General features: G+C 35.2%; 1 protein-coding gene across 2 annotated transcripts in view; it reads left to right on the top strand.

Annotated features, from left to right (window-relative positions):
* Positions 1 to 20,625, top strand: part of UBR2 (ubiquitin protein ligase E3 component n-recognin 2) — a 50,153-nt gene that overhangs the window by 11,384 nt on the left and 18,144 nt on the right. Inside the window, exons 7-27 of one of the 2 annotated variants that reach the window (XM_052674226.1) lie at positions 807 to 869; positions 2,012 to 2,132; positions 4,279 to 4,386; positions 5,211 to 5,299; positions 6,139 to 6,237; positions 8,512 to 8,675; positions 8,765 to 8,864; positions 9,861 to 9,989; positions 10,716 to 10,899; positions 11,932 to 11,993; positions 12,770 to 12,880; positions 13,917 to 13,982; positions 15,052 to 15,174; positions 15,540 to 15,603; positions 15,884 to 16,008; positions 17,095 to 17,147; positions 17,643 to 17,745; positions 18,316 to 18,364; positions 18,706 to 18,860; positions 19,661 to 19,763; positions 20,506 to 20,615. In XM_052674226.1, coding sequence (XP_052530186.1) covers positions 807 to 869; positions 2,012 to 2,132; positions 4,279 to 4,386; positions 5,211 to 5,299; positions 6,139 to 6,237; positions 8,512 to 8,675; positions 8,765 to 8,864; positions 9,861 to 9,989; positions 10,716 to 10,899; positions 11,932 to 11,993; positions 12,770 to 12,880; positions 13,917 to 13,982; positions 15,052 to 15,174; positions 15,540 to 15,603; positions 15,884 to 16,008; positions 17,095 to 17,147; positions 17,643 to 17,745; positions 18,316 to 18,364; positions 18,706 to 18,860; positions 19,661 to 19,763; positions 20,506 to 20,615 — 2,181 coding nt within the window. Of the gene's footprint in view, positions 1 to 806; positions 870 to 2,011; positions 2,133 to 4,278; positions 4,387 to 5,210; positions 5,300 to 5,965; positions 6,065 to 6,138; positions 6,238 to 8,511; positions 8,676 to 8,764; positions 8,865 to 9,860; positions 9,990 to 10,715; positions 10,900 to 11,931; positions 11,994 to 12,769; positions 12,881 to 13,916; positions 13,983 to 15,051; positions 15,175 to 15,539; positions 15,604 to 15,883; positions 16,009 to 17,094; positions 17,148 to 17,642; positions 17,746 to 18,315; positions 18,365 to 18,705; positions 18,861 to 19,660; positions 19,764 to 20,505; positions 20,616 to 20,625 lie in introns of both variants that reach the window. The other variant, XM_052674235.1, reaches the window with a different exon arrangement.

The following is a 20,625-nucleotide window of genomic DNA, read 5'->3' as shown; positions in this document are numbered from 1 at the left end:
ATCCTGAATTGGTTGCTTTTGTTCCTGTGCTCGTGGAACTGTTTGTGGTTTTTAAATCTAATTTTCCTTTTTCATAATTGTTAGATGATAATGGCAGGAAGATGTAAAGCATTTTATGCAGCACTTAAAAAGAACAATGAGTTGAGAAAAATTACGTGCTGAGTATAATTTTAATTAGTATGTTGATCTCAAGAACACTCTCCCAGCTGCATTTGTCTTCTGGCTCATGTGATTATAATCATTGTTTTTAAGAAAGAGCATCTTTTCTTCTGGGTAACTTTCTAGGGACAGCTGCACCTTGTTACTTGTGACATAAGTCTGTTGCTGTGAAAATGTGTCCTTTTACATTGCTTTGATTCCTTATGCCTCTTTTTTGGAGGGAGTGGAACAAGGAGCATCTCTTCCAAGATGGCAGTGGGAGCTCTGCTTTTTAAAAAGTGCTGAAATATCTGAAATATTTAAATTTTAAGAAAAATACTATGATTGAGTATTTGATATTTGATAAGTAAAAAATAATAGCTGTGCCTTAAAATGGCTAATTAATATACACAGAAAATTTTGTTTACATGGAATTGCATATATGGCATAGCTTAATTTTTTTTTTTTTTAAAGTACTGTATTCATTTTGGAAACTCAAATATCTGACTATATGTAGCACTTTCAGAAAATGAAAATGATGTTAAAATGAGAACTGTTAGTTCTTGCACATAAAACTCTTCCTACGTCTTTTATATTAATGTAAAACACTGCATTTGGACTTCTTGCTTAGAAACTGGTGGTAATGTTACTTTCTCACAAATTTAAAGGGCCGTAGGTCTGTCCGATATGGAGACTTTCAGTACTGTGATCAAGCAAAATCAGTAATTGTGGTAAGTAATACCTACCTATTTTCCTCATCTAGCTGAAAGATGGTTTTGTACAGAGTTTTGTGGTACTGTTACTACTATGACTCTGTTATATAATACAAAATATTGGAAACCCTACAATACATGTGGGATAGGTTACAAAATGTAGTTTTATGCCATGTTCTTGCTTTTTTCCTGTAGCCTAGCTTGCACCTAAAATCGTTTTCCGGTAAGTTACTAGGCAACTTTTGCCTCAGAAAACAGTTAGAAACTTAAAATGTAGTTTTGTAGGGTAACGTATCAGTTCAGATCAGTGAGGTTAAACTACTTTTCCCCTGTAGTATCAAATTGTTTGTCTTTTTATGGTAGCCCCAACCACTGAAATTGTAACCAAGGGATTGAGTCCAAGAGCAAAACTACATTTACATTTTTGCATATATTGGGGAATGTGTGTATATCCTTAATACGTATCATGGGATCCTTCCATGTAACAACAAGGGTTTAAGCACTGGGGTTCTTCACTATGTGCAACAACTTGCATAATGCTCCTACTGCTGAAAAAGAGATACTGCAACTAGATTTACTAGACAAACTATTTTGAAGGTATTTTGAAAATATTAAAGTCTCTTTAAAGATTATTAAGCAATTTATTTAACTTGCCACCTATGCAGTTGAAGAAAAAATGACTTGTGTGTAAGGTCTAATGTCTAACTTAAGGTTACTACCACATGAGGAGATATTCTTTCTTGTTTCTAATTCTGCTTGTTTTTCATTTTTGAAAACAGTCTGTGGATGATAAGTTTCTTTTTTGATGGGCTGCTGTGTGAGTTGCATGTCTTGTTGTGAGGAATTGATGTGTGCAGTTGTTTTAGACTGTGAGACTGCTTATCAGCAAAATGCAGTAGGCCCATGTGCATGTTGATAAGAGGAAGAAAGTGGAAAATGAACTGGCCTAAATATGTTGTTATTGCATAATATTGTCATACAAATACTAACAGGATAAACAAGGTTGAGATTTTTTACTTCTCCATTTAGTTGTTAGTCATTGGAATATGGATTAATATTACAAGTTATTGAAATTAATCATAGGAATGCTGTGTTTCTGTACAATAATGTGTGCTAGCCCTCATTAAAAAAGCATTAACTCTTTTTTTCTTTTTTTTAAGAGAAATACCAGTCGTCAGACAAAGCCATTGAAAGTACAGGTTATGCATTCATCTATTGTTGCCCATCAGAGCTTTGGTCTGAAGCTCCTAACTTGGCTTGGCAGTGTTATTGGATATTCAGGTGGGCAAACTTGAACTATTTTGAAAGCCTAGAGAATATTTGCTTCAGGAATTCAGCTTTCTTCATAATGCCGCCTTCTTATTTCAGATATGCAGTGTTTAAGATAAAGCAATTAATATCTTGTCAGGCTCTATCCACATACTGTTTTCTGTTTAGTTGTTGCTGAACAGAAGCTGGGAACCATTGTCAAATGCTGCAAGCCAACTAGCTATTTTTCAGTCCCTAGTTCTTTTCAAATGAATGCAGTAAACTGAAAATAACCCTCTACTTAGACAGTACAGAATTAATCTGAAGTCATTTGATGGTGATGAAAGTGGTTGCCTCAGGTTTGTTGCTGTGTAAGTAGAACAACAGAGAAAGCGTGGGGGGGTGCTTTAGGATAAGTATAGGAACCAATGAAGTATTAATTAGATATTTAGAAAGAGGTTTCTTCAAAGAAACAGAATGCACAGTAAAAAAAAAAAAGATGCACATCAGCACTTTTTTGGGGGGGACTGTGTTTTTTTTCTGGTGTGTTTCTTCTGTTGTCTTGATGAATTACAGTTGTGAGGATGCAGAGCATAAGTGGAAATAAATGGAAAATGCATCAAGCTACCACAAACTCCCAGTGCATATAGATGTAGGCACAGTCCCCAGCACACTGTGTTTTATGGATCTGTGAGTGTTAACAAGAATTAACAGCGGAGCACTGTCAACTGTAATGTGATGCGTGAATTCTTCTGTGTAGGTTCTCAGATTATGTATTACACTGTCACTTGGAAAATAAAAGGCAAAATTCCAAGCATGGGATCTTTCTATCCCATCTATGCTATTTTTGATAGACAAGTAGTTTGTCTAAGCTTATTTTTAAGATGCGTAAATCAAACTTTTGGAAAATTATTGTAGAAGTTTGTTCAAGTACTTGCTAGTGTTGATGGCAAACAACATATTTGCTGGTGAATAATTGATATAAATAGGGAGACTGAGATATTTACCTTTAAATTTTTTTTGTCCTTCTGATTTAACCTGTTGACAAGCATTGTATTTCTCATTTCTTTGAGCCCAGTTCTGTGCCATGTTTTTTGTGCCAGGTACCAGTGACTAATTTTAATACCGAGTTGCAACAGCAAAAGAGTGACGTGATTGCATTAATGAAAGTAAAATACCAAACTGCACATGGAAGCATAGAATTTATAGTTTGAGTGTATGTGAAGGGAACTCTGCAGAATTTCAGAATCATTGAATCTACTGTACTTTAGTTTTGCCCTTCTGAAGCATAATGTTATTCAGTAAGCAGTACGTATATGTTTTGTCTGTGACCTCTGTGTTCAACTGCTCAAATTGCCTTTGGACCTTGGCATGGAGTCATATAATATAGGTCAAACAGAACTATATTGTGTATGGAGACACGACCTTGCTATAGGGGTTCACAAACTGTATGGAATGTACTGTGTAGTGCATGGGATGCTATGCATGGCACTGAGCCACTGCCAACTCTACCTGAGAAGCTGAAGTGTCTCAGCAGGATGTGGAGATGGTGGCTTAAGACTTAGAAGCCATACTATTTTGTTAGTGAGTATGTTTCTTGCAGTCAGCAGCTGGGTTGAGCATATGAGTGTCTGTGTTATGTTGAAGATTCAGTATAACTTGTTTATATATTTGTTTATGTATAATTGTTTGACAATTATATAATATGCAATTATTACTTTCCATTTGAAAAAAAAAAAAAGCAAAACAATAGAGAAGGTTTACTACAATAGTGGGTAGTAAGTATGCAGAAAAAACTGTCATATATCATGTGAACTTTTAGTTTTGGTAGGACTCTGAGGAAAAAAAAAAAAAAAAAAGACCCTAAAATTAGCCTGATACATGAGTATTTATATTTGTAAGCTAGAACCATTTCTAAGGAGCACACTTTTATTTGATAACTTTGAAACAAATCACTCTGGTAGTTTTCATAAGGTTCACTTATGTTCCATAAGGCTGGTACTGGACATGCAAGGTATCAAATATTTGTGTTTCTATCAGCAAAATAGGAAACACTATCTGGTTGTCAAGAAAATAGGATCAGGTGTCTTCTGTTGTGTCTTATGAGAACTCTGGTGTATCAAAATAACAAGTTTTGTGTTGAAGCTGTTACTAACTTCTATCATTTCTCTTCATTAAGATGGCCTTCGTCGAGTATTGTGTCAGGTTGGTTTGCAGGAGGGACCGGATGGGGAAAATTCTTCTCTTGTGGATAAGCTGATGTTGTATGATTCTAAACTGTGGAAAGGTGAGATTTTTTTATTTATTTATTTATTTATTTATTTCAAGCTTTTGGAGAATGCTGAGGAATGTTATACATGATGTTCTTCCCTTACCACATGTGTGGTCATTTTTACTGTAATATGTTAGTGATGTGATTTCCTAATTTGTTAGGATAACTTCTATCATGTGAAGAGGACGTAATTTGCAACTTTTACATTTTTATTTCAAGATTAATATTTCTCTACTTCTTGTTTTTCATAGTTACTCTGTATTGAGAAAATAATTGAATGACTTTTGACTTGAATGACCTAAAGAATGAAATATAAACATGCTTATGTGTTTCTAAGCTACATGCTGTTAATTCTTATTGCTATTGATAGTACTTTCTGGGATGCTGCTCAGACACAAATTAGAAATTCAGAGCTAGACAAGTTGTTTGTTTTTTTTCAGTGGAGCTGTTTCAGCTGACAAAATTTATTGCGTTTCCCAGGACTTTACATGTAGCTGCTTCCCTTTGGCTCCCCTCAGGCCATCCAGATCCTGTTTGTTCTGAGTAGTTTCATTCTTGTTTTCCTGACTTGCCTTACGCTTGGTTTATTTTCTCGGTTAGCAGCTGAGTATTATTTGACAGTATTATTTGAGGAGTCATAAATAATGCCGCTTGAAGCATTTCATTTTCTGTGTTCTTCCTTTTTTCTTTTGTTCTTCTCCCACCTGAGAGACTTGGTCAGAGCATCTTCTGCTCTGAACTGCAGATATGCTTCATTCTGTAGAAGTTTATATTTCTAAATGATTCTGTAGTAAATTGTTAGAAAATACTGACGTATATCATTCATTTTTTCTTGACAGGAGCTAGAAATGTGTATCACCAGTTATTCATGAGCAGTCTACTTATGGACTTGAAATATAAGAAGCTTTTTGCTATCCGTTTTGCAAGAGTAAGTATCTTTATTAAAAGAGCTATTAAATGCCTAAACATTCTAGTGAAGAGTTTAGTTAGCGTGTAGAATTTCAAATAAACTGTTGCCAGAATTATTTTTTTGAATGTAGGAAGTTGAAATGCCAACATTGTATTTCTGTCTTCAAAATATTAGTTGAAATGGCATCTCGTCTGGTGAGAAGGTAAACTCTCCAAGTTCCCCAGATCTAAAGTAGTTCACGTGTTTTGTCTTTACCATCAACTATACAGGCTCTTCTTCTTGAGAGCTAATTGCATCTCATTGCTGAGGCATAATCTCTTACAGCACTCCAAAAAAAATTGTGCTGGAATTCAGTTATGCTGATTGGTATTTCTGCAGTAAGTAGTACTTGAAATGCTTTAAATCACCAATGCAAAATTCAGCTTGCTCTGCTGAAGACAAGTTTGTGTGTGTGTGTGCGTGTGTGTGCGTGTAAGAAATAAAATATTAGCCTTTGTTGTGAAAACGAGTGAGCAGTTCTCACTTGTGAGCTGATAAATTATGGTTTTTGTACAAAGAATTAATATAACGATCTGTAAGAGCTACTCTTCCCTTTATCGTGGAATTAAAATTTCCCAGAGCAGACATTTAAATTAAAAAATCAGGTCAGTGTGGATTAGAGGTGAATTTCCCCTTGTTGTTTAGAATTACCGGCAGTTGCAGAGAGATTATATGGAGGATGATCACGAACGAGCAGTGTCGGTGGCTGCTCTGTCTGTCCAACTCTTCACTGTACCTACTCTGGTGAGTAGTGCCTGTCTTTCTTTTTAAAACTGATAGTTGGCACTCCTTGCCTCTTTTTGCCTCCTTCTTAATAGAACTATGAGCGATTGCAGAGTGATTTTATGAAAGATGACCACGACAGAGAGTTCTCAATTGCTGACCTCTCGATACAGATATTCACAGTGCCTTCTCTTGTAAGTACTAAAAGACCAAGAAAGGAAATCTTTGTTTGTTGAAAGCCACTTGAGATTCTTGATCCAGACCACAGATTTCTGTCGAAATGTGGGGCACTGCTACTGCACGTGAGTCAGTCTGTTTACATACATTACTATGGGTTTAGAAGTTAAAGAAGTTTTGCACTGGAGAGATCGAATCTGACTTCCCAGAGTGGGCTGGATATTTTAGGATTGTGTTTTGTGTATTCAGTGCTTATTCAGAGACACACAACATTTACATTTCTCTTCATAACAATTAGTGGCTTCTGTTTGTAAAAATCTACATTGTGATTTGCTTATCACAGTTTCAGAGCGTACCTTTTGGGGACAGTTTTATCAATGATCCACTTTGTTTATCTTAATTTTCTAGTCAATCTAAGTGCAGGCAATAATTATCTCATGATATTCTGCACTTCTTTGATGCTTTTTGTCTCGGTCTGTGTCTTCTTTCAGGTTTCCAGTTAATTTTTATTACAACACTTCAAGTTATGTTTCACTGTTCACTAATACCGCCCATCATTCTTGAGCTTATTCTTCTTTTTTTGCTCCTTTGCTCCAGTCACCAAAGAAGTCTCTATTTGCTTGCAGTACAAACTAATGTTTGGAGCTGTACTGAAAATAAAAGTTGGATTTTCATAGCCGCTTTTTTAAATATGTTTCAAAAGTGAATGCTTCTCAATCCTCCCAAATTTTATTGAGCTCTAAAATTCAATATTACAATAGCATTTTATGATATTGAGCAAAGTTGGTTTTCAATTTCATAGAGATGGATGTTATTAATGGGAATCTGAAACCTCAGGATTTTGTTTCCATGGGTCAGGGCAGTATTGTGTAACTCTTTTAATTTTGATGCTGGCTGTAAGAATATTGCCATTATTCAGTCTTACATTTATCCAACTAGTTTTATTCAAATTTTTTTTTTCATTTGACAGATAAGGTGACAGAATATGTTTGTATAAATATTTCATAGGAATTTCAAATGCTTCCTTAGAGGAGGAGAATTACTGTTTTACTTCTACATGTTTTTTTTTTTTTTAATATTTCTAAAGCATGCAAAACAAGGGTAGAGCAAATTGTTGGCTAATTTTATAGAAAATAGAGTAGAGTGATGGCCTGAAAATAAAATAGGAGGGAAGAATTCTTTTTTTCTAGGTTTTGACCCATTTTGCATTCATTCTTAGTTGAATAAATAAATTGAGGAATGTTAAAACCACCTCCAGTAATATTTTTAAACTTATGTTAAGAATTGGATTTTGAGCTCTCGAGTAACTGAGGTTGCTGGGTTTGAAGGACAATTAGTTGTGTTGACAGTAATTTACTCTTAACGTTAACCACTAGATTTTTCCCTCACGATAGCATTTTTAAGTCTGTATTTGGAGTATCATTAGCAACCACAGAACATGGAAGCTCTAGTCAACAACTGCAGTGTCATTGTGGTAGATCAGAGGAGCCAATCTTCTTGAATATACTAGCCACTCAGATAACATCATCATGGGTCCTGAAAACTGCAGGGCTGGTACAGTTTTTCTTGGAGAGCCAGCAGGATAGGGAGTTCTGTAGGAGTTTGCAAGTAGGAGATGGCAGTCACTTCTTAGCACCCCCTACGCTGTTATGGGGTTGGCTTAAGTTAGGCTGGGTGTGGCAGATTGTCATCTGGCAATGCTGGACTTTGTAATGGGTTTTGATTTGTTTCCTGCAATGTGTGGAAATACACAGAGGCCATCAATGGGAATTGAAGGTCATCTCACGTAATTTCTATGTGGAAATTGCTCTTTATAGCTCCCTAGAAGTTCAGAAAGCTCACCATTTGCCATAGTGCTTGGCCTTTTGTAAACAGAAAAACAAAACAACTGTCGCTAACCCAAAGGGCTCATACTTAAATTACATAAGAGACAACAGATACTTAAAGGGAGGCACAAGTTAATTAAGTTAATTATAAGAAAGATAATAATATGTTTTTTCATAATTACATGCGTAAGTTAGCAGGAGCCTAATCATAGTCAAATTTCTGTACAGAAGGGGACTGAAGAGAGATCTGAGTTATGACAATTTCTGATCAGGATACATTTTTCTTTTGTGAATATTTGGAAGACTGACTTTCAGTATATTCCCCTGTTTTAATTATCAATTTAACTATTTTGAATAAAATGTTATGTGTTTGTTTGTTTTTTTTTTTAAACTTGATGGTGCGATGTGAAATTCTTGTTTAGTTGCCTGTTAGTCACAGCAAATTTCTGTATACTTTTGGTATAGGCTCGAATGCTAATAACAGAGGAAAATCTCATGACCACTATCATCAAAACTTTTATGGACCATTTAAGACACCGTGACATCCAAGGCAGGTTTCAGTTTGAACGTTACACTGCTCTGCAGGCTTTCAAATTCAGGCGTGTTCAAAGTCTTATTCTGGATCTCAAGTAAGTGCATTAGCTATGTGCTGATTTGATCAGTGGAAAGAGAAAACAGGATTAAAATTAACACTTGTATCTGTTTTTAATGTACTCAGGTATGTGTTGATAAGTAAGCCAACTGAGTGGTCAGAAGACTTGAGACACAAGTTTCTAGAGGGTTTTGATGCCTTCTTAGAGTTACTCAAATGTATGCAGGTATGTAAATCTGTAAGTTACAAAATTTGCACTGTGTTAAGATTATAGCAAGAAGTTAGCTATCATAATATAGAAACAGAGGGGATTCATTGTACCCTCTGTTTTATAATTTTAGAGCAATATAGCTTCTGGAATAGTTTTTTTCCTGAAACATGTCTCACCCAACTTTTTTTTTTATTGTTGTGTAAGAGGCAGTAAAAAAAGACGAGTGATTCAAAAGGAGCTGTATGGGCAAACAAGACATGTTCAATTGTATGAGTAAAATCTGCCCCATTTTAACTAATTTTCCATCTTTTTGAAAGATGCAGATACTACTTCCGTGTTAGCAGAATTGATCCTTGTGTTAAAGCATATATTTTCTGTACCATAGCAGTAGGTGTCTTTTGCTGAGGTTTTTTTAGTCTTTTCACATACTGTTTTGTCTGAAGAGGAGTATTTTAAAAGCAGCACAGCTTTTACAAAAGCAGATTTACAGTTTGATCAGTAACACGTGAATCAGAACTACATTTTTTTCAGTACTTCATTAGCCACTTCACACCCATCTCAGTGTTTTAGCTTTGTTAGCCTGTTGACAGCAGTCTCTTGAATATACTTTTTCCTATATCATAATGTTGATTTTCTTGTTTCTTACACCAAGATCTGATTAGGCGTGGGTACTCAGTCTTTGCTTAGCATTTACCTGCATTTGTTAATATGTCCTTAGGAAATGCATTTAAAAAGCAAAATAAGTGTTTAAGATGATTAATGTATGTATGTAAACATGAAAAGAAACTTGAAGGTGTTATTAACAGAGCTAATACCTGAAAAATGCCCTGATCCATATTCTTATTTCCCATGCTTCCTGTTTCTTTTTCTTGTTGTTTTGATATATATAATTCATTTCTTGTTATAGCAGCAATATGTTGGTAAGAATAGGTAACCGCTGTACCACAATTAGGCAAACGTGAAGCTATTTAAGTGATAATGTTGTTGAAATGTGCAATGCTTTTCTTTAAGGGTATGGATCCAATAACCCGTCAAGTAGGACAACACATCGAAATGGAACCAGAATGGGAAGCAGCATTTACATTGCAAATGAAATTAACACTTGTTATTTCAATGATGCAGGACTGGTGTGCTTTAGATGTGAGTTCCTTCTGAAGTGTTTTCTCTGTGTGAATATTTGGTAATGGAGGTGGTGGTCATGAGAAGGTAAAAGAAACATCAGTGTGCGTAACAAGGTGAACAAAACACGTAATGCACCATAAGTCAGAATCTTCTGTGTGCAAGTATGCTTTCTCTACATCAAAAAATTGTGATCATCACAACACTGTTAGGTTATAACTAATAATTATTGAAGAACAGGGTGTAGAGAAACATGCCATGGATGTATGTAATGCTGCAGGATTGTAAGTCAGATTTCTACTGCATGTATGTTTCAAGTTCTCGCATTTCAGAACTTCAGTATGGTGATATATTGTGGAACAAGTGATCCTAGAATATCTAAATATTCAATCTGGCCTTAATCTGTCACTATCAGTTAATGTACAAGTTGACTAAACTAGCATGATCATGAAAACCTTCAGGAAGTTCCCATAATTACAAAAACAAAAGCCTTGCAACTTTTTGCTTGCTTGTTTTCTTTTTTTTTCTGGTCAGCCATCTCAATGTGTTTTGTGGTCTATGTCTGCCTCAGTAACTCAGATCAGTATTGAGTTCCTTATCTTAGTTTTGTAGGGACTGTTAATAACTGTTAATACAGATAAAAACCCAAAGCCTATTTGCACCTGTCAGATGTCTTGTTGTTTACTGTGCTATCTGTCAGAGCTCCGCTTTTTTCATAATCTTAGTGAACTGTGCTCTTTCTTTTAGGAAAAAGTGTTAATTGAAGCTTACAAGAAATGCCTGGCTGTGCTGATGCAGTGTCATAGTGGCTTTACTGATGGAGAGCAGCCTATTGTTCTCAGCATGTGCGGGCATTCAGTGGAGACCATCAGATACTGTGTTTCCCAGGAAAAAGTCAGCATTCACCTCCCAGTTTCACGTTTACTTGCAGGTATAAACTTGCTTGAAAAGATTGCAGGAAATGGAAAATGCTGCGTGAATATAATTTGCTTTTGTGTGGATATAATGAACCACACAACGGCTGTTGAGAGCCTAAGTTTGGGTGTATTTTAGCCACTTTCTAGCAGTTTGATGGCCTAAAGGCAAAATGTTCCCAACCATTTGAGAAGTTAGTCTCAGACCTGGAGGAGGTTGTCTCCTGTCTCTGTGTTTGTCACTGGTGGGTGTAGGAAGTTACAGCTGCTTTTGTAGCTTGTGTGGTGCAAAAGAAAAGCTACAAAACGTGGGCTGCAGTTGTCTGATTGTTATCAAGTGTGTTTAGCTGTCAGATTGAATAGACAAATCAACACTCTGTTAGTCAACAGATTTATCAGGGATGTGTCAACAGAAAATTAAGCACTGTGTTTTTTCAACTTGTATTATGTCTAACTTGCTGCACAGTTGTGTTTTGAGGTGAATATCGTTTTAATCTGAACATACAGTCATATGATAAAAAAAATAAATCTACAGATAATTAAGTGAAAAGGCACTTCTTAAGTGACTTTTTAAAGTAAAATATTATGCAGACCAGAGTCTAATAACTTTTGATTTTTGAATCTGTAAGCAAACTCCCTTGTAGTTTTAAAGCAAACATACCAGAAAATCCTTGTGTTTTGTAGGAGCCTCGTTGTAGATCCTGAAGTATTTTATAAACCTCTCATGGCAGACAGCAAGGGTGATATATTTGTCCCTGGTAACTTGCCCTGATCAACCCAGGCTGTCACTGAGATGATATGGGCAAAAGAAAGACAAAACTCAGTTGTTTTACAAGTTCTATACAGATACACCTTTCCATAAAGTGTAGGGTTTTCTAAGTATTTCTCTTTAGGAAATAGGCGTGTAGCTCCAGAATAATAATGTTAAAGATCTGTAATTATTTCCAGAAAATGGTCAGACAGTATATTAGCTGATCCTTTTTGGCTCTTTGGAATTGTATTAGATGCTGTATGTGATATGTGTGTATTTGTTTTATTTATTCATGTAGGCTTGCATGTTTTGTTGAGTAAAACTGAAGTGGCGTATAAGTTTCCAGAGCTGCTACCCCTGGTATGTAATTAAACATAGCATACTCATTAAATGTAATTAGTGCTGAAGATGAAATTGCTTAAATAAGTGTAGGATGATATTAAATAAAAGAAAGGGCTGTTTGGCCACGCATACTGTTTTCAAAGATTATCCTTGATAGATAAAATTACCTCTTAAGAGATACGATTTGTCTAATCGTAACTGGAGCATGAGCCATCAGCATTGCTCTCTTAAATAATTCAAGACCCTGATGGAAAGTTTGTATTTTGTTCTTCATTCATTACTTTCTTTTTGTGGTAGAAATTATTTATAGAAACCACTGGCAGGACCTGATTTCCTTCTCCTTGGTGTGGATTCTAATTTTGTTCCTCAGTTGTTTTCCTTCCTGCATGTTCTCACTGATCTCTTTCTTTAAATGGAAGGTTAAAAAGAACAAAACAAATTTAAAAAGGAGAAATAGTAACCAGCAAAGGAAGCCTCTTGTCTTTAAGCAGAAGATACAGTTAATGTTATTGAATTGACCAGCTGATGTGTTAAAATACAAAACTTACTGTTTTGAAGGATAAACAAAAAACCCTTGTGGGGTACTTCTGTGGGGCAAAGTCTGTGCGAGGCTGGTTAATGTTGATGAGATAGATTGTAAAAGGCTCATCAAGCCTTTGTAATATGTACTTTGAATTTACTTCTCTTTTGTATTCTCCAAACAACTATTACAGATATCGTTCTTCCTTCTTTCAGTTCCATTTCCTCTTATATTCTCTTAATATATCAAAATACTGTGTTTTATTTTAACTCAGAGTGAACTTAGCCCACCTATGTTAATAGAACATCCTCTACGATGCTTAGTTCTATGTGCTCAAGTGCATGCAGGGATGTGGAGAAGAAATGGCTTCTCTCTTGTTAATCAGGTAAGTACATAGCAGCTGTGTAATCACTTTTCTGATTACTCCCCCAAGATTGATTTCCAAGATTGATTTCAGACCCCCAAATCTCTCATTTGTGTCCATTTAAAATTTCACTTGCATTAGCTTCAGTAAGGTTTGTGTGAGTTAGGCACTTAAATCAGTACTTGGCTTAAAAACAATTTTTCAAATAGTACAATCTTTGATATCTTAGTCAGAAATTGCTTTGTTGTTGTTGTTTTAAGTCTGCTATGGTGCTCAGTGAACTTTGTGCTTTGTGCATAAAGAAGCTATGAAGTATAATGCAGCTAATGCCCCTGTTCCTTTTTCCTGTATGCTGCCCAAGGATAGCAACAACTAGATCTGTGATCTTTGATAATGCATTCATTACTTTTACATAAAAGTGCCTTGAATATTAAAATATACCCCATTCAAATTATTACCCTTTCTAAGGCAACTGAAATCCTAAGGGCACGTAGAAACATTAGAACCAACTCTGTGTGTCTTGTGTCTTTTGGCCCATAAGCCCCCACCTTCAGTAGATAATTGCAGTGTATGCATACTGGGGGGTTGAATTAAGCTGCTGCTTGCCTTTTAGTCTTAAAAAAAAAAAAAAAAAAAAAAGCCTATTCTTGTAAGGTGACATCTTTGTCATTATTTAAAGTAAAGGCAACTCAAGTTGCATACAATTACAACATCTCTCAAGTTACTATGGACACTTACCAGATCTGAAATGTCAGTTTTGGTAGAGGAACGAATCTGTGTGAAATTGCACTGGCTGCCAACATCATGAGGTGAGATGAGTTTAGTTTAGGTACTGTGGCTCCCACAGTCTGGAATTCCTTTCTTTTTTGAGCATGGCTCACATTCGGCCAACTGCTTTTGGATGTTTTCTGATATGAAAGGGCATCTGTGTGCAGGTTAGTAGTTTGAGAAAATAGAAGAAGGCATGCCTATGACTGCTCTGTGTAATTCTCTAGAATAAAAATAAATGTACATGAAATGTGACGTTTGTTAATTATTTTGCTGGTGTTTTTTCCAGATTTATTACTATCATAATGTGAAGTGCAGGAGAGAGATGTTTGACAAGGACATAATAATGCTTCAGGTAACCATGTGTACTGGTTTACATTTTATGGAGCATTTTCAGGATTCAAGCGTATTTGTTTGTAGCTCTATGAAAAACTTTTCAAATCCTCTTCAGTAATGTAATGAATGTATACATTGCCTCTTCTCCCTTCTTACTTGCTGTGTTGAAAAATCTCTTGAAGTTCAAATCTGGCAGTCAGCTTAACTCTGACAATGGAATGTCTGTGTTTCTTCTATGCTGAGTGGGATGAAAGTTAAAACTTGCTGCTTGCTTCCTTCACCTAGAAGGAAAATGTTTTCACAAGGCCCTTAAATCTTTCTTAGATGTGGCAATACCCAATATAGTGCATGTATCCTGATTTACTTCTGGGTTCTCACATACTTCCCTAAGGCTTGATCTACCCCTGATTCTTAATTATCTTCAGCATCTGCTTATTTGGGTTGATATCCTGTGGTTACATCGAAACGGTTCTGTCTAAAAAAAGGTCTCACTAACTTTACTAAACTAAGAACAAATAATTGGCTAAATTAGATACGTTTTTAATGAACAGATGATGTTTTGGAATGTAGTATTTGGAAATGGAAGTAGGTATGTGTCTAGCTGGATGAAGACGTTTGTATTCTTTCACAGAAGATTTGGATAATCTCTTTAAAGTCTTCTATTTCTTGTTTTGAGAACGGGATTTCAAAATCTTTTTATTTATGAAACAACGTGCTATATAGTAAGTGATAATAGATGGTACTTATTATGCCTTCTAAAAGTTGGATCAACAGGAATAGAATAGTAGAGACAAAAACAAATGAAAGTCTTTCTCTGTTTTTTATTTAGATTAGAGATGGAAGGAATAATCCTGAATATTTTGCACTTAAATGCTATCAAAAATTATTAATAAGTCGTAGCACCCTACATACTCAAACCTGTGCTGTTGCACTATTGGAGTCCTAAAAGAGTAAGTCTAATTAAATCTCCGTGCCAAGGATAGAGAGAGATGAATTTAATAAATAATATTCTGTCAACTTTGCATATGAACATAGAAACATTCGATAGTAACACTGAATCTGTTTCTAATCATTTTCTTCTTTAATAGACAGGTGTGTCTATGATGGATCCAAATCACTTCCTGATGATAATGCTGAGCCGCTTTGAACTTTATCAGATATTTAGTACTCCAGACTATGGCAAGAGATTTAGCACAGAAAACACTAACAAGGTATCTTATATATGGATTGCATAGGAAAATCTGTGATTTTCTTTTCAAGAATATGTTCAATGCTGTCACCCGACGTCTGTGCAGTTTCTTGATTAAAAAATAAAGTAATTATTTTGATCTAGTTTGGCCAGTTTAAAATATGCATTAGCATTATAGATGACAAAATGATAAGTGTCAGAAGCTGCTGCATGATTTTCATGTTGTTTAGGAAGTTTAAGGCAGTTGTGACTGCATTATAGCAGAACTTAAATTGGGGAATACTAAGGATGAAAAAAGGTTTTGGAGCACAGAAAAATATTTTCAGCATATGATTTTTTTTTTTTTTAACCTTTAAATGACACGTAAATTCTTTTTCTTTAATTCAGGATGTTGTTCAACAAAACAATACTCTTATAGAGGAGATGCTGTACCTCATCATAATGATTGTTGGTAAGCTCAGAATATGTTTAATGCATTTTTTAAGATTCTCTTTAATGGTCTGGAATATCAAATTCAGTTCTACTTTGAATGCTTTGTCGTTCTTGAAACTAGCTTTGTTTAGCATTGTGACTTTTTCATTAATTTAATTAATTTTTGAATGGACCAACACAAGATTTCACAGCAGAAACTTATTTTTCGGTCTTTTCCTTTAAATGACAAAGGAAGAACGAATAATGTTTGAAAATACTCTAAAATAAAATAAAAATATACTATTCTTTTATCTTTCTAGGAGAAAGATTCAGTCCTGGGATAGGACAGGTAAATGCAACAGATGAAATCAAACGAGAGATCATCCATCAGCTGAGCATCAGGCCAATGGCTCACAGTGAATTAGTAAAGGCATTACCTGAAGATGTGAGTAACTTGGAAAACAAAACAAAGCCTTCAGATTTATAAGGTTAATTGGTGAAAATTAACTTTCTGAGTTAATGCTGCTTAATGGAAGCAGCATGATTTTGCAGAGTAAAGTTAACACGAGAACAGATTAACAGCTGTCATAGAGAAGGTAGGAAAACACTGTAGAAGGAGAAATGCTGTGTGAAATAGGCAGGAGCCTGAGAGCTTCTTCAGCTCTCCTCTTTAATGCACTTTGTTATCAGGCCATCTGGTCAGCAGTTTCTGCAGTCTGCTTGTAAATCCTATATAGATGTATGCAGGTGGGTTGCCGGAGCTACCCAGAAATATAAACTCATATTTTAAAGCTTAACAGTAACTGAAAATATATGAAACCAGGCACAGTATAATGACTTGTGAAACCTAAATGCTTCATTTACATGGATAGAAGCATTTACTTGAGTTCCAGTATGAGTACTTTTGTAAGGATGGCAAGGTATGATTTTTTTTTTTTTAAGTTTTTTTGAGTAGTCTTTAAATGTGGTTTCAGAGGGAAGTCAACATTAAAACATTATTCTCTTATTGCATTAGTACTACTAATCTAAGCTAGAATAAGTAGTTAATTATATTTTCAGTCTTAAATACATTTTCCCTGTTAACAGCTGTACAGGGAAAGGGAAAGGACTATTAGAAAGAACTTAGAGATGATTTGAGCTGATTTTTTTTTTTTTAATCTCCTTTTATGATTATCATTTTTCAGTGCCTTTTCCTTCTATCTTTATCATTTTTAAACACCTAGAGACTGGAAATAGTGGCTATATATTAAGATACACTTAGTAAGCTGTCTCAGTTTTCTTCTGTTATGTTCTGAGTTTATTTTGACAGGGGAAAAACAGTACAAATGCAGTATTCTTAAAAGTGCTTTTTGCAGACCTGGTATTCCTGACCGTGTGTTCACATTCTGTGTTTTAGCATTCTTGGGAGTGTCATGAAAGTGACTTCATTCTCCCTCTGTTTTACTCATTCATCTAATGCTGTGTGTTATTTGAATGTATTTAAATCCAGGATCTGCAGTAACACGCTGTTTTGCATTTTGACTCAATATAGGAGAACAGAGAGACGGGAATGGAAAGTGTGATTGAAGAAGTGGCTTGTTTCAAGTACGTTTCCCTTTATTCTAATATTGTAGCTTTTAAAATTAATATTGAATTTGTTGAGAATAAGAGGGCAGAAGAAACAGGTACTGGTGAGTAATGAAAGCAAGGAAGACATTCTCCTGTGAAATTTAACTCAAAAGGAATATTTATCTATGACAATATAGCAGTCTAGCATGGAAGTCATATGAGAGATTTCCATGTTCACTGCTGAGAATTAGGCTTGAGTGTTGATGGAAACGCGATGCCCAGCTGCTGTTTGTCTCTTTTCACAGGAACACAGGTTGATTACTATCAGTAGTAATCTTTATTTACTATGAGTAATAAGTGAATCTCTTCCCTGTCCTCCACCTTGGGCTTTCCCAATGGCTTTCCTGAAGTGCATCATTTTTAACGCTCATTTTAGAGTGCTCACTGAGCAATGTTTTTAGCTCTTCTAGTTGACCATTTGTACTCAAATGTTATAACTGGTAAACATAAATTTTACAAATTTCTTGATAGGAAACCTGGATTAACTGGCAGAGGACTGTATGAATTAAAACCAGAATGTACCAAGAACTTCAATCTGTATTTCTATCACTTCTCAAGGGCAGAGCAATCAAAGGTAATTAATTTCAAGCTTCTGTTTTTCAGTTTCCTTTTTAATTTTTTTCCTTTTTTCCACAAATGTTTCTTCTGTGAGGAAATATTGTCAACTGCTACTTTTAAAAAGTTGAATCATTTGAGACTGTTGACAGAATTTGTCTCAGGTTTTGCAGTGATTTCTTTATCATTAGATGCTTTATCTTATACAGAGCTGCTGAAATCAGTGGGGCTTCAGGAGTTTTATCTGTGAGTTCCCTTATGTCTTGTTAGACTGAAAGTGCTTTAACAGTCTGTATTTTTACTTACCTTTACGGACATTACCATTTCATAATTTGTTTTATGGTTTTTATGCTACTAAAGAATCCAGGTTGGCTCAAGCAGAAAGATTAATTTCAAAAATGGAGGCCTTATAAGAGGTTGACATGTAGAATATAATATGTACAAAAAGGACTTGGAAGCTTCCTCCTTTTATTTAAGGCAGGATTGAGGTGGAGAGAAGCAGCAACAGTGTAACAAAGAAAATAGGAGTGCTTTTCTAAGTTTTATATTTCTGGACGTTTTGAGTAATATTGGCGTCATTCTATTTCAGGCTGAAGAAGCACAAAGAAAGCTGAAAAGACAGAACAGAGAAGATACAGGTATTTTTCTTAGAGAGAAGAGGGGAGGAAAGAGAAGACCTGTGCAACTGTTATTGCCCTGAATAACATGTCTTGGATTAGCCAGATATTGGTGGGGTTGTAGCAATTTCTCTGCTATCCTTCTGACTGTAGTCAGGATTCTAATCTATGCTAGTTTATTCTTTCAGCTTTCCTTGCACGCAAGCAGTATGGAATGCTACAGCCTACTATCTGTGTTACTTTTTATCCAGCAGCTGTATGCTGTGCAGGGTTTGAATGTTAAGCTGTTTGAAAGTCAGATATTTGATACGGGTGTTGTAAACTTAATATGCTGAAATGTGAAACTCATATTTCTTTTTCAGCACTTCCACCACCAGTGTTGCCTCCTTTCTGCCCACTTTTTGCAAGTCTGGTTAATATTCTGCAGTCTGATGTCATGCTGTGCATTATGGGAACGATACTGCAGTGGGCAGTAGAACACAATGGCTACGCCTGGTCAGAGTCCATGCTGCAAAGGGTATGCTCCTTTATTTGATACTGTGTGGATGGTAAAGAATGAGTATGTATTTTAGCCATTTAAATTGGTTTGTTTGTAGATTTAGAAGGCTTAGTGGCACATCTGGAGTACTAGAGCATTCTGGCAATTTGTAAGTGATGAAAAAAGTGTTTGACTCAGGATTGACTCCGCTGAGATTTAAGTGTATTCACTTTAAAATGCCATTGAGGCTACTTTTGTGCCAAATACAGTAACTTTTTTTTTTTATTTCAAGGAGTCCTGAAAGTAAAGTTAATGATAAAAACTTTAAAATAACACTAAGCCATTAAGGTTGGAAAAGACCTCTAAGTTATTCTCATCCAACCATCAATATATAGAACATTGGAATTTGGTTTAAAAATTTCAACTTTTGGACAGCTAAATTTTGTATGTGTTTAGAAAGGATTAAAAATGTGCATGAACTTCTGATAATAGCATGCAATTTTTAAGGCTAAAGCTAAGAAATATGAGAAGATACTGAAATTTATTCCAAAGTGTTGTGTTCCCCTTGACTAGAAGGAGAGCATACAGACAGCAGTGGTATAAGGTGTGTAAATCTGCACAGTTTCAGGAATTTGTCAACACACACTGTTAATCCTGTATAATATAGCTTTGGTGCAATGCAGCCTGTGCAGAAATCACTTCAAATATGTTCTTATTTATGATTCTTTTTTATTGTATTGACTTCCTTCACTTTTAACAAATTACCTGAACTATGTAAAGAGATTATGCATGCTTTAAGAGGGGAAAAAAAAGAACTAAACCTGATAATTTTTACCTAGGTTTTGCATTTGATTGGAATGGCACTACAAGAAGAAAAACAGCATCTGGAGAATCTCAGTGAGGAGAATGTTGTAACATTTACCTTCACTCAGAAAATATCAAGTATGCCATTCTCTTCATAAGTAGAGCAAATTTTAAGTAGAAAATGCCAGTCCATCATATTTTCTTCTTCTCTAGCAGTACTTATTAAAAGAATATTTTTGTTGATCCGTAGAAAATTGTTTTCAATATTATAAATAAATAAAAATTCTTAGATTTTGCAGGAAAAGTTGAGCAGATTATATGTATTTCAAATGTATGTAGCAATGATAGTACCTTTGATAGCAGCAATATTTAATCCCTTGTGCAGAAAAATCCAGAATTAGAATAATTTCCATGACATCTAATTTTTAATAACATTGTAGCACTTTTAACCAAGATTGCTGTACATGATCAGACACTTGCAAAAGTTGTTGCTGTGTTCTTGATCAATTGGAATTTATTTGATGCTTCTTTGCATCTTCTTACTAGTGCCTGTAATTCTATTAAGACATGAAACTGCTAGAATTGCAAATAGGTGGGAAATACAGCGCTGCAAGTTTGACATAGCAGCTTCCAGGATAATAAACATTCAAGATGTTTGTATGGTGCATTTGGTCTTGTAAATAAAGTTAGCGAATGAGAGTTGTAAGACAATTTCCTCTAACCTTCCAGGATTTAGAGATTATTAAGGAAAATGCCTGGGGGAGCGAAAGTTATGTATAGTTGAAGGAATTCTTTAGTTGTTGAATATATATGCAGGTGTGGGTTTTTTGTTTTCTTTGATAGTAGCTAGGGTTGAGTTTGTCATTCTGTTTTTTCTCAGGACCAGGAGAGGCACCCAATAATTCCCCTAGTATACTCGCTATGCTAGAAACACTGCAAAATGCACCTCATCTGGAAGTGCACAAGGACATGATCAGGTGGATTTTGAAGGTACATCTGT

Source organism: Tympanuchus pallidicinctus, unplaced genomic scaffold (assembly GCF_026119805.1).
Source record: "Tympanuchus pallidicinctus isolate F22 unplaced genomic scaffold, pur_lepc_1.0 scaffold1, whole genome shotgun sequence".
Taxonomy (NCBI): Eukaryota; Metazoa; Chordata; class Aves; order Galliformes; family Phasianidae; genus Tympanuchus; species Tympanuchus pallidicinctus.
This window is presented reverse-complemented; position numbering and strand designations above follow the sequence as displayed.